The sequence below is a fragment of the Oncorhynchus mykiss genome, chromosome 18 (genome assembly GCF_057628025.1).
Source record: "Oncorhynchus mykiss isolate SJ-2025 chromosome 18, ASM5762802v1, whole genome shotgun sequence".
Classification (NCBI taxonomy): Eukaryota; Metazoa; Chordata; class Actinopteri; order Salmoniformes; family Salmonidae; genus Oncorhynchus; species Oncorhynchus mykiss.
In genome coordinates, this window is record NC_143039.1 from 39,702,390 (window position 1) to 39,720,567 (window position 18,178).

General features: G+C 41.1%; 1 protein-coding gene across 2 annotated transcripts in view; it reads left to right on the plus strand.

The window, feature by feature from the left end:
• Window positions 1–16,063, plus strand: part of LOC110496020 (ceramide synthase 2) — a 28,348-nt gene extending 12,285 nt beyond the window's left edge. For both annotated transcript variants that reach the window (XM_036952507.2, XM_021571642.3), the window contains exons 4-11: window positions 1,148–1,266; window positions 1,739–1,796; window positions 1,906–1,956; window positions 2,305–2,397; window positions 5,473–5,601; window positions 5,911–6,017; window positions 6,322–6,475; window positions 14,162–16,063. In XM_036952507.2, the coding sequence (XP_036808402.1) occupies window positions 1,148–1,266; window positions 1,739–1,796; window positions 1,906–1,956; window positions 2,305–2,397; window positions 5,473–5,601; window positions 5,911–6,017; window positions 6,322–6,475; window positions 14,162–14,320 (870 nt within the window). In that variant the 3' untranslated portion in view covers window positions 14,321–16,063. The remainder of the gene's footprint in view (window positions 1–1,147; window positions 1,267–1,738; window positions 1,797–1,905; window positions 1,957–2,304; window positions 2,398–5,472; window positions 5,602–5,910; window positions 6,018–6,321; window positions 6,476–14,161) is intronic.
• Window positions 16,064–18,178: the final 2,115 nt, after the last annotated feature.

Below are 18,178 nucleotides of genomic sequence, written 5' to 3' on the forward strand. Positions count from 1 at the left end.
AATATCAGTAGGTGAAGTAGCTAGCTAGCTGTAAAATCACCTGAACAAACGAGTGCAGAGTACATTGCTATGGCAACAACAGCCGTTTCCCACAGACACACACAGCGCATTGCAAGATGGTACTTGGAAAAACTGAGGGTGCATTCGTAAATTCACTCTGGCTATCAACTCCGGTTTCAGAGCATTGTCGTCTGAGTGTGCCAGGGAGCAGAATACCTGAGGAATTTGCAAACGCGCAACACTCGTTGAATACGATGGGTGTCAGTCAACGTTGTTGGCAACAACAACAACAAAAAATAATTGTTGCCAGCAGCACAGTTAGTCACCAATGCTCTAGATAACATGTAGACAACCTAACCAGCTCGGCTAAGGTGAGTAAAATGGTCAGAGGGAGGTGTTCTCTCATTCGTGTCTGGAAGTAGCTAGCAATCTAGACAACTTCAGTAAGTTAGCTTCGGTGCTTGACTGCCGTTGTGAGATCAGAACGCTCAGATCAACCCTACTGGACAATCTGACAACCCTCTGAATTTACGAATGCCCAGAGCGCACTCTGAGCACACTCGGGCACTCCACAGTGACTTTACGAACAAACCCTGAGTTGAATCATTTGGGACACTGTTTAGATTGAGCACATCTAAGCGAAATATATTATGTACTTTGTCACGTCAAGAACACATCCATCCGTTCATATCGTCAAGTATACTCACCCATACCATCTATTGGCTGATTTGGCGATCTGGAGTGCAGGTAATTATTTTAAAAGCGTGAACCAGGTAGCTAGGACACGTTCCTACAGGATTTCCGGATTTCACAGAAAGACCACATCGAGGTTAAGTCATTGTGATCTGGAATGACTCATAAGAGCCTGTTTCTGTAGCGTAAGGCAGCTTGATGTACAAGTTCACCCCCTGAACAGGATGTTAGTCAAGTTCAGGGCCTTACCCCCTATTTGCAGTCTGGACTCCCAACTTTAAGATCTCAGGGCAGACACTAAACACAAAGCCACTGCGTTGGTACACTAATGAAACATAGGTCTTCACCAAATTGACAGGAGTTTCATGTTTGTATTTGTTGTGGGGGGGGGGGGGGTGGATTATCCCTTTCATTTAAGTGTATATTGCTCTTAACCCTTGTTTCTCTCTGTCAGAGTTCAGTGGAGGAGTTAACTAAACAGTCGGCCTGCTCGGTGCGGCAGGTCCAGAGGTGGTTCCGACGGCGGAGGAACCAGGAACGGCCGAGCCAGATCAAGAAGTTCCGGGAAGCCTGGTACCCTTAGCAGCCAAGTGCAAACCCACAAGCCTTATTTTTCTATCTGTGGTTATACAGTCAGAGGCTACACTCATTTCTGTACTGAATATGGTTGAAATCAATTGTTTTAGCAAAGAAAGTATAGTACCGCTAACTGTAATGAATAGTAGCGGAGCAGATGAACATGGTTGAATGGAACTTGCACTTGCCCACATTTTAATTAATTAAACAACCTTTATTTATTTCCGATGTGGGCGTATTTCTACTGTGTAACATGTTATGTGCCTTCTGTAAAAGTACCTGCTATTGTCTTTACCGTGATTTGACGTGAGTCTTATTCACCTGATCAAAATATAAGCTCCCTTGTATAGTTGAAGGAGCCATAGTTTATTGGCGATCTGTTGTGTGAACATGTGAAATTGTTGTGAGCTGTGTGAAATTGTGTTCTGTTCAAATGGGGTTTCTGAGGTTGCTGTGCGTTCTCTTACAGTTGGAGATTTACCTTTTACGTTCTTGCTTTCATTGCTGGCCTGGGTGCCCTAATTGACGTGAGTATCACAATTTTACTGTTGGCATATATTTTCTCTAGCAATGCTTTGCCTTTGTAATGTTTTATACCTTTGCCATTTTGTGTTTGACACTGAAATCTCTTCCTAGAAACCATGGTTCTATGACATGGAGGAGATGTGGAATGGCTTCCCCACACTGGTATGTACATTCTGTGCCACCTTTTTTTCACCCACTTTTCTATAAGACTGTTGGTCTCTAAATTTTCATTGGTTTTAAATGTTTAGTTGGTTTAAAATCTTTACAAAGTCAGTGTCTGCCACAATATGGGAGAGTCACAAGCAAATTATTTTTCAAAGGTTCCCAGTACATGATGCTTGTTTATCAAATTCAATGAGCAGCCTGATTTGAAGATTCCAGTTTGGTATTTCTAGACACCTTTTATGAATGTTATGAAAATGTAAGCATGCACTATACTTTAAGTAGCTTTAGAAGTGTCTGCTAAATACCATGTTTTTTATATTCAATGTTTGTTCTTCCCTCTTTTAGCCACTGCTGCCTTCTCAGTACTGGTACTACATGATTGAGTTGGGATTCTACATCTCGCTACTATTCAGTGTGGCAACGGATGTCAAGCGCAAAGTAAGTGGAGCCTAATTCAGAAACATCGACAATTTACACTCAGTACCATTACAGGGGTAACAGGAGAGATTGTTGTCAAGAGGGCAGAGAGAGCGATAAAAGACAGCTAACCATATCTCGGCAAATGTCCGTTAGGGAATCACAACTAAGTTAGGGAGGGAGGGGTGTTATTTTGTCTAGGGAATCTGTGGGTTAATGTGTGACCGGCACACTGTGGAAAGGTATGGCAGTGGAGACTGATTGACCATGTTCTCCAGACGTATTTATTTTCCAGCCGGCGAGTCCAAATGAAAGGGGGCAACTCTTCAAAACAGTTAGCAGACTTGTCTGAAATCCAGTCCTGTTTGTCGGTTGATTTGACAGACACAATGAAATAGTGGGGCCGATCCAAAACAATGGTGTCATTAAGTTAGCTGTAATTGCAGTGGAATTCTAAATTGGGCTTGTTTGTTTTTTGTTCAGGCTTTTTTTGTAGTGTTTTTAGTTGAGTTGTAATTGTAAAGTGCACATGGCTATATGCACTCAGTGTTTCCATTTATGAAAATAGCACATTAATAAATCAGCGTCAGCCTGTATGACTTCCCAACTTATCTGTTACAGTGCCTTGCGAAAGTATTCGGCCCCCTTGAACTTTGCGACCTTTTGCCACATTTCAGGCTTCAAACATAAAGATATAAAACTGTATTTTTTTGTGAAGAATCAACAACAAGTGGGACACAATCATGAAGTGGAACGACATTTATTGGATATTTCAAACTTTTTTAACAAATCAAAAACTGAAAAATTGGGCGTGCAAAATTATTCAGCCCCCTTAAGTTAATACTTTGTAGTGCCACCTTTTGCTGCGATTACAGCTGTAAGTCGCTTGGGGTATGTCTCCATCAGTTTTGCACATCGAGAGACTGACATTTTTTCCCATTCCTCCTTGCAAAACAGCTCGAGCTCAGTGAGTTTGGATGGAGAGCATTTGTGAACAGCAGTTTTCAGTTCTTTCCACAGATTCTCGATTGGATTCAGGTCTGGACTTTGACTTTGCCATTCTAACACCTGGATATGTTTATTTTTGAACCATTCCATTGTAGATTTTGATTTATGTTTTGGATCATTGTCTTGTTGGAAGACAAATCTCCGTCCCAGTCTCAGGTCTTTTGCAGACTCCATCAGGTTTTCTTCCAGAATGGTCCTGTATTTGGCTCCATCCATCTTCCCATCAATTTTAACCATCTTCCCTGTCCCTGCTGAAGAAAAGCAGGCCCAAACCATGATGCTGCCACCACCATGTTTGACAGTGGGCATGGTGTGTTCAGGGTGATGAGCTGTGTTGCTTTTACGCCAAACATAACGTTTTGCATTGTTGCCAAAAAGTTCAATTTTGGTTTCATCTGACCAGAGCACCTTCTTCCACATGTTTGGTGTGTCTCCCAGGTGGCTTGTGGCAAACTTTAAACAACACTTTTTTTATGGATATCTTTAAGAAATGGCTTTCTTCTTGCCACTCTTCCACAAAGGCCAGATTTGTGCAATATACGACTGATTGTTGTCCTATGGACAGAGTCTCCCACCTCAGCTGTAGATCTCTGCAGTTCATCCAGAGTGATCATGGGCCTCTTGGCTGCATCTCTGATCAGTCTTCTCCTTGTATGAGCTGAACGTTTAGAGGGACGGCCAGGTCTTGATAGATTTGCAGTGGTCTGATACTCCTTCCATTTCAATATTATCGCTTGCACAGTGCTCCTTGGGATGTTTAATGCTTGGGAAATCTTTTTGTATCCAAATCCGGCTTTAAACTTCTTCACAACAGTATCTCGGACCTGCCTGGTGTGTTCCTTGTTCTTCATGATGCTCTCTGCGCTTTTAACGTACCTCTGAGACTATCACAGTGCAGGTGCATTTATACGGAGACTTGATTACACACAGGTGGATTGTATTTATCATCATTAGTCATTTAGGTCAACATTGGATCATTCAGAGATCCTCACTGAACTTCTGGAGAGAGTTTGCTGCACTGAAAGTAAAGGGGCTGAATAATTTTGCACGCCCAATTTTTCAGTTTTTGATTTGTTAAAAAAGTTTGAAATATCCAATAAATTTCGTTCCACTTCATGATTGTGTCCCACTTGTTGTTGATTCTTCACAAAAAAATACAGTTTTATATCTTTATGTTTGAAGCCTGAAATGTGGCAAAAGGTCGCGAAGTTCAAGGGGGCCGAATACTTTCGCAAGGCACTGTTCATGTCTCAAGTAGCCCTCGAAGGCCAGCCTGGATAGAATGCACGTATGTACTAATTTACCATGTGCAAACCATGGTGAAACTTCCACTTCTGTAAAGCTGAAATAATTGGCTGGTGAAACTTGCATCCAGCCAACCAGAAAAGCAAGGATAAGCCATTCAGGCATTCTTGAAAGTCAAGACAGTCTTTGTCCTGCAAAGAAACATTTTATTTTTATAGTTGCATTTTTTAAAATTGAGCAAACAGTAGGCATTTAGAATTCAATGCGGTGGCGCTTTATAACCACGTGCCATGCATAGGCCTACCTTCAAAATGATTCCCTAATCATAATTTATTTGAAAACAGTTTCCGTTACCATTTGTCACGAAGAAAGTTAGACGAAAGAAAAATCAACCCCTGTCGAACAGATTAAAAATTATAATTTCTCCTATAGCTGCTGTTTCCATTACACATTTTCGTGACATTGACTTTGTCGAATAAACCTGGATCATTGGAAATATTTGAGACCTACATGACTCTGTGTTGAAACCAGGTGTCTGTAACCGTAGCTTAGGTGTCCCTCCAGACATTTAAATCTTTGAACGTTTTGCTGATATTCCGCAGTGTTAAAGCTCTAATTTTAAAATAACTGTAGTTCAGAACGACGCATCCAAAAGAAACTCGATGATCAAGTTACGAGCGAGGAATGTCACGACCATGGTGCCATATCCATCAGAACCAGTTTCAACAAGATTTTAAAAGGAACTACCACCACCTCTGTTATGACTGAAGCTGATGTGCAGTGCACAAAGTAAACTAAACATTTGCATAACTGACAAACTCCCCCTCTCTCGCTCTCTTCAAGGATTTTAAGGAGCAGATTGTTCACCATGTGGCCACTATTCTGCTGATCAGTTTTTCGTGGTTGGTCAACTACATTCGTGCCGGGACTTTGATCATGCTGGTGCACGATGCCTCAGACTACCTACTGGAGGTACAGCCCTCCGACATACCCAATCTTATTTCCCCAACAATGCAATACAATGTCAAGCAAAAAGGCATCCAGCTATTTCACCATTACAATCCTAAAGAAAGTATATCCATTCTATGATAAGTATAGAAGAGTGAGTGTTATTTCTGTACAGAAAGTCATTGTATTATTATTATAATAATAAATGCTGCATATAGAATTTCTACTCACAGAACTGGTCATACTGTTAAGCCTGCCATCTAGAGGAGAATATAGGAAACAGCAACCATATATTTATTATTTTTCCTTATTTTTCTCCTGTTCCTTTTTAAGTCAGCAAAGATGTTCAACTATGCAGGATGGAGAAAGACCTGCAACTACATCTTCATCCTGTTTGCAGCTGTGTTCATCCTTACCCGCCTTGTCATACTCCCCTTCTGGTAAGACGCTCAGATCTTGGATGACACTCATCTGCCTCCTAGAGGCAGTTTCCCGGACACATATTAAGCCTAATCCTGGACTAAGAAGCCTTTTCAACTGAGCTTTTACATTGAGCTTGCTTTTTAGTCCAGGACTAGGTTTAATCTGTGTCTGGGAAACTGCCTCCATATGTGTGAAGTATTATTTTCTGTCAGTGATACAGGATACAATGCATTCTAGTGATTTGCTTAAGTCTTTGTCAAAAATGCTTTTGACTGCTAATGTAGATCTGTATTGACTGGATCTGTCTGTTTCTTCCCCCAGGATCATACATACTACGTGGGTGTACCCATTGACCCTCTATCCCCCTTTCTTTGGGTTCTACTTCTTCAACGGGTTGTTGTTTGTGCTGCAGTGTCTGCACATCTTCTGGGCTGGCCTCATCCTGCGCATGGCCATCAAGTTCCTACCTGGAAATGTATGTATTCCCAAACCTAATCACTATAGGGTGGTTTCCTGGACAGAGATTGAGCCTAGTCCAGAGCCCTATACTACGTATGTGGTTTGAGGAGTTAGCAAGGTAACTGCGTTCAACTCGCGTTAACCGGTACTACGAACGCGGCTCACCTTTTAGCCAGGTACATTTCTATGGCAACGAATACTTCAGAACTAATCTGCTCCCGAGCAGGTTAACTCAGGGCTAACTCTATTTATCCTGAATGAAATGTCTGAGCTGCGAGTTGAGGACAAATAAAATCATATTACCTTTCGCAAAGGTTGCATCATCATCCATCACCTTAATTTGAGTAAGACAACTTATTAAATATTTTATTAGCCAAATGTTTTTTTTTGTGTTAAAAAATAGTCGTGTTAAAAATACCTAGCACATTTAGTAATGACAGAATGCATTTGAATCTTCACGTATAGTCAAACTTGTGTGCAAATTATTTTATCGATGGGAGTGGAGAAAAAGGTACTCAAACTACGTACGTAATATAGGGCTCTGGAATATGAAGCTAACTGAAGCTGGCTAGCTTTAGAAAACCCTAATGCCCCTAAGGACTAATAAGCAAACTCAATGGAGAATTTCCATTGAATGTGCTTTGTAGTGTAGGGTGAGGATTAATCTGTGTCTGGGAAACCCCACCCCTATGTCAAACTGTTCTGAGCCTGACTGCTCTACTTTCTATCACCCAACTGTACATGTAAACCTACTGTTTGACATCACCGCTCAAACTCAACGTTTACTTACAATTATTTTGATGTGGTTGTCTTACCTAGCTAACTTAAACCTAGCGTCCTCCATTGAAACAATAACAAAGCGACACCCCGCCTCTGTTTTGGTAAAAAGTTTAGGGATGGGCCTGGAGAAATGTAGCCACTCTCAAATTCATAGACGGGGTTATGGATGCAAGGACTGACCATCCATGATATAATTGTTTTGGTTTTAACCATGTTTATTACTGTTTGTTTACATTTAGATTATTATTTAGCTTATACACATTGGTGTGAAATAAGCTTGTATTTTGGGTTCTAATGTGGTATGACAGTTGTCGTGGAAATTTCCTGTATTACCAAATCATGAGAGAGCAAACCACACACAAGTCAGAGTATATTATAAAGTCCCATCTTTAATTATATATGAGCTTCACCATAGCCCTGTGACTCTCAGATCAATTCAGTGTCTATAAATGAATTCTCTGAGAGTGCTTACAAAACAGTTCTTAGGTGTGTCTTGGCTATAAATTATACTATCTCAACTCACATGACAAATAACAGATCTTAGGAACATTACACAAATAACCTTTTACTTGAAAAAGGTGTATCCCATAATTTATAGCATTAGCTATGAATTATTGTTCAGTTTGGTCTCCTAAACAAAGTTCTTAACTCGTTCTTGGTACCACTTAGGACCAAAACATGACCTCATCCAATGGCATATATCAATTGTCAATTTTAGATAATCCCATTAAAAATACAATCCCTCCTGGACAAGTTTACGGAGAGGAGTGACTGGCACACAGCCATTGTGGAGCCAACCTAACTGGTTCCCCATTAATCACACCATCCCTTCACATGGTTTAGGAATAGTTAGACACATTCACAGATAAGACAAACCTGACCTCTTCCCCCCTCGGGGACCAAGTAACTTTACCCACATAAGCATGCTTATGAAAATTAATCAAACATCTTATTTATAAATGTTACCTAAAGAATTCTGATTCTGACACAACACAGTTTAACTAAGCTCATGAAGCATTTATCAAATAAAACAAATTGAATAAAATTGTATTAGTCACATGCGCCGAATACATCAGACCTTACAGTGAAATGCTTACTAATGAGGCCCTAACCAACAATGCAGTTTAAAAATATAAAATACGAATAAGAAGTAAAAGTAACAATTAAAGAACAGCAGTAAAATAACAATAGCGAGACTATATGCAGGGGGTACCGGTACAGAGTCAATGTGCGAGGGCACCGGTTAGTCGGGGTAACCTGAGGTAATATGTACATGTAGGTAGAGTTATTACAGTGACTGTGCATAGATGATAACAGCGAGTAGTAGTGGTGTAAAAGAGAGGGGGGGGGGGGTGTATATACAGTGCATTCAGAAAGTATTCCCACCCTGACTTTTTCCACATTTTGTTGTGAATTTTAAAATGGATACAATTCCGAATGTTGGATCACTGGCCTACACACAATACCCCATAATGTCAAAGTGGAATTATGTTTTTGGAAATTTTTACTAATTTAATTTAAAGCAGACATTTCTTGAGTCAATAAGTATTCAACCCATTTGTTATGGCAATCCTAAATAAGTTCAGGAGTAAAAAATTGCAGCTGGCCACGACCGGGAGACCCATGGGGCAGCGCACAATTGTTCCAGCATCGTCCGTGTTAGGGGAGGGTTTGGTCGGCAGGGATGTCCTTGTCCCATTGCGCACTAGCAACTCCTGTGGGGGGCCAGGTGCAGTGCACGCTGACAAGATCGCAAGTGTACGGTGTTTCCTCCAACACATTGGTGCGGTTGGCTTCGGGGTTAAGTGGGCATTGTGTCAAGGAGCAATGCAGCTTGGTTGGGTTGTGTTTCGGAGGATACGCGGCTCTTGACCTTCGGCTCTCCCGAGTCCGTACGGGACTTGCAGAAAAAGGGGTAAACTTTTTTTTTTAACCAAAGACATGTAATAATAGTTTAACATTTTTCAATAGCTACCTCATCTCTTTACCCCACACACAAAATGATCTGTAAAGTCCCTGATTTCATACCCAGATTCAACCACAAATACCAGGGAGGGTTTCCAATGCCTTGCAAAGAAGGGCACCTATTGGTAGTTGAAGAAAAAAAATCTCTACAAAGATACAGGCATCCTTCCTACCTCAATTACCGGAGGAAAGAAGCCGCTCAGGGATTTAAATCAATAAGAGTTTAATGGCTGTGATAGCAGAAAACAACTGAGGATGGATAAACAACATTGTAGTTCAGGGATGGGCAACTTTGATGGGGGTGGTTTCCACAAAAAAACTCATGAAGAGTGGCTGCAGTGGCCCACCACCACCTTGCAAGCAAAACATTTTCTTGACAGCAAAAAAAACTTAATTTCCTGCAATTCTGCACATTTTGCCATGGGGCAAAGAGAAAATGTTTGTTTTCAAGCAAGTTTGATGCAATTGTAAAAGTTTTGTCATGGGCCAGAGAACAAAATATCAGTTTTACAGCTGATGTCCTGCAATTCTACACATTTTGCAATAGGGTGGAGGCAATAGGGTGCGGTTTTTAATATGATAACTGATGAGCAATGGACCCCACCCTGGTCGGTAATTTTACCATGCTCACTACAAGTTTAGATAGCTGGACGCTAGACTAACATACCAATCTTTTTTTTTTAAACGTTATTTTAATTGGTCCATGGGCCTACAAAAAGGCCCCCAGTTGCCCATCCCTGTTGTAGTTACTCCACAATACTAACCTAAAAGACTGAAGACTAAAACAAGAGACTGAAGACTGTTTATATTAAGGCACTAAAGTAAGACTGCAAACAAATGTGGCAAAGAAATCAACTTTGTCATGAATACAAAGCGTTATGTTTGTGGCAAATCCAAAATAACACATCACTGAGTACCTCTCTTCATATTTTCAAGAATGGTGGTGGCTGCATCATGCTATGGGTATGCTTGTCATCAGCATACCCAGCACCCATAGCATACCCATCATTTTTTGGGGGGAAAAGGAATTGAGCTAAGTACAGGCGAAAACCTGGTTTAGTCTGCTTTCCAACATGCACTGGGTGACAAATTCACCTTTAAGCAGGACAATAACCTTAAACACAAGGCCAAATATACACTGGAGTTGCTTACCAAGATGGCATTGAATGTTCCTGAGTGGCCTAGTTACAGTTTTGGCTTGAAAATCTACGGCAAGACTTGAAAATTGCTGTCTAGCAATGATCAACAACCAATTTGACCGAGCTTGAAGAATTTAAAAAATAATTATGTGCAAATATTGTACCTTTTGTGGGCAAAGCGCTTAGACTTACCCAATATTTATTCAATGTTCAATTCAGGCTGTGACAACAATGTGGAATAAGTCAAGGGATGTTAATCATTTTTAAAGGCACTGCGGCTTAAATAAAAAAAGCGTATTACCTTTTGTTATGGCATAAACACAACCAGTCATGTTTCCTTCTGATTTGCCGAACCATCACTTCAAAGGGCTTCTTTACTAGGCTACCCTTCTTTACTAGGCTACCCTTCTTTACTAGGCTACCCTTCTTTACTAGGCTACCCTTCTTTACTAGGCTACCCATCTTTACTAGGCTACCCTTCTTTACTAGGCTACCCTTCTTTACTAGGCTACCCATCTTTACTAGGCTACCCATCTTTACTAGGCTACCCTTCTTTACTAGGCTACCCTTCTTTACTAGGCTACCCTTCTTTACTAGGCTACCCTTCTTTACTAGGCTACCCATCTTTACTAGGCTACCCTTCTTTACTAGGCTACCCTTCTTTACTAGGCTACCCTTCTTTACTAGGCTACCCTTCTTTACTAGGCTACCCTTCTTTACTAGGCTACCCTTCTTTACTAGGCTACCCTTCTTTACTAGGCTACCCTTCTTTACTAGGCTACCCATGCGCATTCAACAACACACAACATATTACCAGCCTCCAAACAGTTGTTACACAAAACACCAAAAAGTGTACTGACATTTGGCGATTGTCATTAGGCCAGGATTTATGCGTCAACTGCTATCCTTGCGCGTCTCAGCCACTCATAACTGCCTTGGCAAAATGTCAGTGCTCTCTTCGAACCACATCGCATTTTGGACTGTAGACTATACCACCTGTTTTCAAGTCCATTTGCTCACTTTTCATGCCTCTGACACGCAGTAATGATAAATAATGGTGTAATAGCTTACAGCTTTCTTGACATTTTTGTTTTCATTATAGGATCACGGTTTACCGATACGGCATATCGGTAAACCACTATTTATTTTGCCATACCGCCTTACTTTCACCCCTGGTTGGTGCTAGTAGCCTAGTCAAGGATGCGTCGATGCAATGTTGGCACACAACGGCACAAACATAAAACTTGAATTTGTAGGTTTAAAATATCCCTCTAGTGGTTGACCTACTTTAAGAAATGCCATTGGTTGGTGGATATAAAGACTGTGGTCACCAACCTTTTATGAGTCAGTGTCACTTTTTGAGTCAAAAGGCAAGCTGAGTTCTACCGCTCAGATAAAACATGTTTTTGACGTGTTTAAAATAAATCATGTTAAGCCTATGCAACATTAACCTATTAAAAACATTACTGTAGCAATGGGTTTGTTCAGTAGGCTTTAGGCCCAATAGATTACCACCATATGTTGGCTATGCTTGAATTGCCCTGCCAATGCATTGTTCTCCTCAGACCATTTCTGTTTGATATATTTCAACATTTGTAATAGATCAGTTGTTGTATTGCTTGTGAGGCAGGGCTGAGTGAGCATAAATTAATATAATTTGCTTGTTTTTATTTTACTGGGTTGATGGCACCTGCCTCTGGTCAGTCTCAGCGGGGGGAGACCGCAAGAAACTGAGGGCCGCTCTTCCTTTCCTCCTGCTGCCACTGACCAAAAAGGGGACACGGTCTTCTTGTTGTTCAATCTAGTTATTTCCTTTAGACTTTGCTGAGGCCATATGGTTGTTTTTGTCTGTCTACATGGTGTTGTTTAGTAGGGCTACTTTGTCTGTATAATTATTCCATTGCTGATATGTCTGTCGTGATGCTTGCTTGCTAGTAGTGCTGTCCATGACAAAGAAAATACATATCTAGACACACACCCTATGATTGAAAAAAAATCTATTATATGTAGGGTACTGCGCTTGTCTGATGTTTTAAGCACTGCGGTTAAAAATGATGACACACAAATGACTAAAGCGGGAGCCAGAAATCAATATATCCTTAACAGAAGAAGGGGGGAAAAAACTGTTACACGCTACTCCTCCCACCAGAGCATGTGAGCTGAGTTGTGATGTTGGAAATCCCGCTCGTGGAGCTGTGCACAAGCTCCTTTCCAACCGCTCTGCTAAAAACCACTCCGCGCTCACCGGAAAAATAAAAATGAACTGCACCCATCTGTTTTTCTGACTACCTGGAGCTACCATTTGGTTTTGAAGCATTTAAACCAAACCATATGGATTTGAATAAAAATAATTTGAATAAAGATGACTACATGTCTTATTAAATAGGTCAGGAGCCAGACAGGGAGCCTAAAGAAGGAACGAAAATGAATTATTTTGGCTTTATTTCAAGGCTATAGCCTACAACAAAATACTTTGTGAAGCATTTTCGAGTGCGACACAATAGGCTGGTAGGGACATAGGGCACTCTGCATTTAAACATTTTGTTGTATTAAATTATTATAGTCTATAAATTGTGCTAATAGGCTGTGACTTACTTATAAGGAAATACAAATTAAATGAAAAATGACTTGCTAGTGCCTTTTTAAATTCATTTTTAGAAACACTAGTTTGGCCAGTCTGGTCCCTGGAGAGCAGGTCAGCAGCAGAGAATATCCTCTCCACACCTGCAGAGCCACTGGGGATGCTCAACACCCTTTTGGCCACTCTTGCCAGTCTGGTCAGAGATGTAGAGTTGTTTATTTTATTTTTCTATAGGTAGGCCTGATTGTTTTTAGGCAAAATAACACAACCAAAATGGAAAGCTTGAACGTGGGAATATGCAGGGCCTATTGGTCCAAAATCTATTTTGGCCTCTTGTAAATATAATAGACCAAAAATGAATGACACGTTTAAGAGATCTGATTTCTTGTTTCTAAATACGTTGCCACAATGACACACTTAGTGATCTACCCGCCTAGTTCCTTTCTTTTAGCATGTGCATGTAGTAAGTACGCCATGCTGCTTTCAGGATATGTGTCTTTTCAGATTCCACAATGATTCTTTAGTTGTGGACACGACATCACTGCACTCCCTCTCTTGCTGTTGGTCCTCATCTTTGTAAGTCACCTTTTAGCACCTGTGTGTTTTATCAGTTTCATTATGAAACTATTTAGCGAACTCCATGACAGTAGCTAAGGCTAAAGCTGTTAGCAGCACACAAGTAGACTACAAATGCATGCTGGGGCGGTCATGACCTGTGCTGGTGAAGTGAGTGCTACTGGTGTGAATCAGACCGGTGTCTTGTGTACAATACATGTTTTTTTTATATATATATAAATTTGCCACTGCTCAACTAAAATCTTGGTCGACCTAAAGCCTATCGATCAAACAATCGACCTGTCGACTAAATGGGGTCGGCCCTACTATTATTTATTCTCGCCCAGGCATGTTTACGGAGCGACAGGTCTTTCTAAAATACAATGACTCATGTAGATTGTACAAATGTTGTGGTTGACTTATAGTCTACAGTTTCAAAGTAGCCTTTAACTGACGATCTAAATACACATCCCCATGAAACTGATTGGTTGGTATGCAGATGCTGCATGGACGTTCAGAGAATATGCGTAAAGTCGAGTCCTGCACATGCGCAGAAGAAGCCCCGGGACCTCCAGCTGCTAGGAAGCGGTGTCCAGAAAAATTGGCTCTGCAGCCTCTGCCTTAACTTAATTTGACCTACATTTTACAAAATTACCTAAATGTACTCTCTCTCTCCCATCAGGATATCGTTGAGGATGAGAGGAGCGACAGGGAAGAGACTGAGTCAGACGAGGAGGATGATGACCATGAGAAAAGGGAGAAAACAAAAAATGGCTTTGTGCAGAATGGCAATGGCCACACAGTGCTTAACAACAACCACCACCACAGCAAAATGGAGTGATTTGTTACAGAGACCAAGGAGGATGTGTCAGGAATGGGGAAGAACAACTCCCATGTGGCCCAGGCCATGAGGCCAAAGTATGGCAGAATGGATGGTGGAAAAGCCACACACAAACACACGCACACACCACTGAATGATATATACACAAATAATGCTAAAGATCACACTCCTTACAAGGCCCAGATGGGTTTCACTGCTCTGTAGATCACACTAGTTGAAGGAGAGGGTTCAGGAAAGACTGCAATGGACCCAAACACGCAGTAAAACTGTGTGCATGGTCTGAGCTGTCCAGTGCCTTAGCAACAAACTGTTATTCCCTATCATTTCTATCCATCCCCCTCTATTTCTTACTGTTCTGAGTCCTTACATTGCAAATCATTCACTAAGGCAGGGTTTCCCCAAACTGGGTCCTGGGTCCCCTCTCTGAGTATTGCTAGACTTAAACTTGACTGTTCAAATGCTGCCTTCTCAGTACACTGACACCCTTCCCAAATAATGACACACTGAGGTAAATGACATGCAATGTGCCAACACTTAAAACTGCCAAGAGAGATGAGGTGCTCTTAATGACCACAGCATGGTACAGGTCAGTAGAAGTGTTCAAATCACCATGTCAGACCACTAAAGCATACAGTAGCGATAATGGAAAATTTGTCATTGGTTTTTGCCCCTGCCATTTTGTTATTGGATCAGGCACTACTATTGTTGCCATGGCATTCTTATTCAACCTGGAATGTGCCATTGTTGTTAATGTTCTTGGTTAAGATTTTGTTGAAAAAAATATGGCGGTTAATAATTAAGTTGTTTTAATGGTTTAAAAGCTGACGAGTTGGGTTTGCATTGTGTGGATATTTGTCTTAGTTTATGCCGGTCTCCAAATGCAATGGCTCTTGGGGAGCAGAAAGCACACAGCTTGAAATAATACTTTTTAAATGTTCATGTTTTGAAAATAACTTTTTAGTGGTCAGATTTGATTTAGTTTTATTTTTTTATTTAAAAAGTCCAGTCATTTATCCAGACACATTTCAGAGAAATGGTCCAACTTACCCAAACCAGTCCAACACTTAATTCAACCAGACTGGAGGAGAATATATTCATTAAAATCTGTTTTTTTTTCTGCCAATTCATCCAAAGAGGCACTTTATGGGTTTCAGTTATGGGTCAGCATAGACCCAATACAACATAAAGCAAAATGACCGTCCAGGCCATACAGTCAGTTGGATTATGATTGGGGTTTACAATTACACTACAGTTTTCATTTCCTATTTATTTCATTTTCATGGAGTCCTTTTCCATTTCTTTGTAAAGCGTTTGGTTCAATTCATTAAGTTTTTAAAATAAAATGGACACCAAAGTATGTTTTAGTTTTGCCTGTGCCTTATGTTACGTGTAAAATAATATATATATATATATATATATATATATATATAAATCTCTCACCATGTCTTTTTTTAATTTCCTGTCTACCATCTTGCGCTATCTTTCTTTTTTCAACTCTCCAATATGGATTATTTTTGTATGTCCCAAATGGCACCCTATTACTACCTACATAGTGCACTACATTTGACTAGACCCAAATGGTGTGCCATTTGGGATGCATATGATCTCCCTGCAGTGCTGTAACAGGTCCTTTGTTCCCCTTCACTTCATGTCTTAGCGCAAAGACCTATCCCTAGCTTTTCCCCAACTAGTTTCTTATTTTGTCATGTTGCAAAGATATGATAAAGGTTATTGTGAATTTAATGGTAGTCTCCTGTGATTTATTTCTTTATTAATAAGTTTTGTCTCTCTAGTTCAAAGTACAAACCGTAGAAATTAGGTAAGATGACTGAATGGTCCCGTCTGCGTTCCATTCCTAATTCCTCGTAATAATTATAGTGTCATTGTCCTAATGCGGGCCTGCTACAGTCATGTCAGCTGGGGGGTCACATCCTTCTCAAAACCCATTGGAAGAGCCGTGCTACTGCTCCAGTTTCAACTGTTCTGCCTGCGGCTATGGAACCCTGACCTGTTCACCGGACGTGCTACCTGTCCCAGACATGCTGTTTTCAACTCTAGAGACAGCAGGAGCGGTAGAGACACTGAATGATCGGCTATGAAAAACCAATTGACATTTACTCCTGAGGTGCTGACTTGCTGCACCCTCAACAACTACTGTGATTATTATTATTTGACCATGCTGGTCATTTGCGAACATTTCAACATCTTGGCCATGTTCTGTTATAATCTCCACCAGGCACAGACAGAAGAGGACTGGCCACCCCTCATAGCCTGGTTCCTCTCTAGGTTTCTTCCTAGGTTTTGGCTTTTCTAGGCACCGTGCTTCTACACCTGCATTGCTTGCTGTTTGGGGTTTTAGGCTGGGTTTCTGTACAGCACTTTGAGATATCAGCTGATGTAAGAAGGGCTATATAAATACATTTGATTTGAAGAGAAGAGAAGGTCAGAAGGGAGGTACCTCAGGAAGAGAAAGCCAGAGGGTTTTGAGAAGGATGCAAGGAGCGTGACCGTGAGGAGTATGCAACTGAGATTCTCCAAATGAAGGTGATCCCCCCCCCACCAGCTGACATGACTGTAGCTGGCCCACATTAGGACAATAAAATAAGCTGTGATCTTTAGTGAATGATCACTGCTGCCTCCGCCTTCCCAATCTTCTCTTACTAGTCCTCCATACAGTTTGTGGATCAAATTATATTTTTCACTAAGCTCATCCTCCAGCTGGCTCTCTTTTTCTGTTGAACCTAAATGCTAAGCAATTGAGCCTGGGGACGAGGTCATTTATTCACCAACCTTACTGCCCCTTTTCTACCTACTTTATTTGTACTTGGGCTATTTCAGACATTTGAATTAGAATGGAGGAATGAATTAATGAATGAATATGCCTTTGGCCATGTTATTCTGGGTTTGTTTGCATGACCAAACGTTACTATTCCTTTGAAGATAAGAGTAATGTTTCTCTGTTGGTGGTGGCTCCAGTAGTCTAAGGATTAAGTATGCACATAAATGCTAAGGAGTCAGTGGGGCAGATAAGACACGTTTTGGATCCTTAGGCTAGGCCTGCCTAACAATGGTATAGTCAAGTATGAAATGCTTGTCAGCATTTGAGTGGCAAATTGAGTAGATGTCGATCTAGCCAAAAGATAGTGGTTGGACTATTGAAGACTATTGTTTTGATATTTTTTCTTATCCATATGTCAATGAAACTAGATACCATACTCTCTCTTACCTCTCGCTCCCTTTGTTTGGCTGCAGCCTAAAGGCCTCAATTCATTGCATACGATCGAGATCACTTCATGCCGGCACCCTCAGCCTCTACTGTATACTGTATATCGTTCCTCTCGACTGGCAGCCTAACCGAAGCAATCTCAATTTCATCCTGTTCATGCCCCCGGCTACAGTGTATTGTCTTTCTCTCTGGCATACACTCCCCAACGTCACGCACGCCTCTGTCTCTTGCGCCTCCTCAATCTTTGCCTTCATTCGCGTCAAGCCTTCCCTGCCTCATTATTCACCTTTCAATCTTCCGTGATGAAGGCACGTACATTGACGCCTGATGTGGTTATCGAGGTGTTGAATCTAGCAGGTGACCATGGTTAAGGTCTTCCTGACAGGGAAACAAAGGACGGGGGTATTTGATTCACATGTGAACTGCAGGGACCCTTCTTCAACTCCTGTGAAACTATTTATAAAGGCTTTAGCACCAGGGGGATGTCGCGTGTGCCCACGGATGTGTGTGTCCCCGAGTGTGTATCTATTTGCATGTGTATGTGTAGAGGACTGTTTTGTGCAGTGCTCATTTTTCCTCTGATTGTGGGAGGATGATTTGTAATAGAGGGACAGTGTAATGTAAGAAAAAGC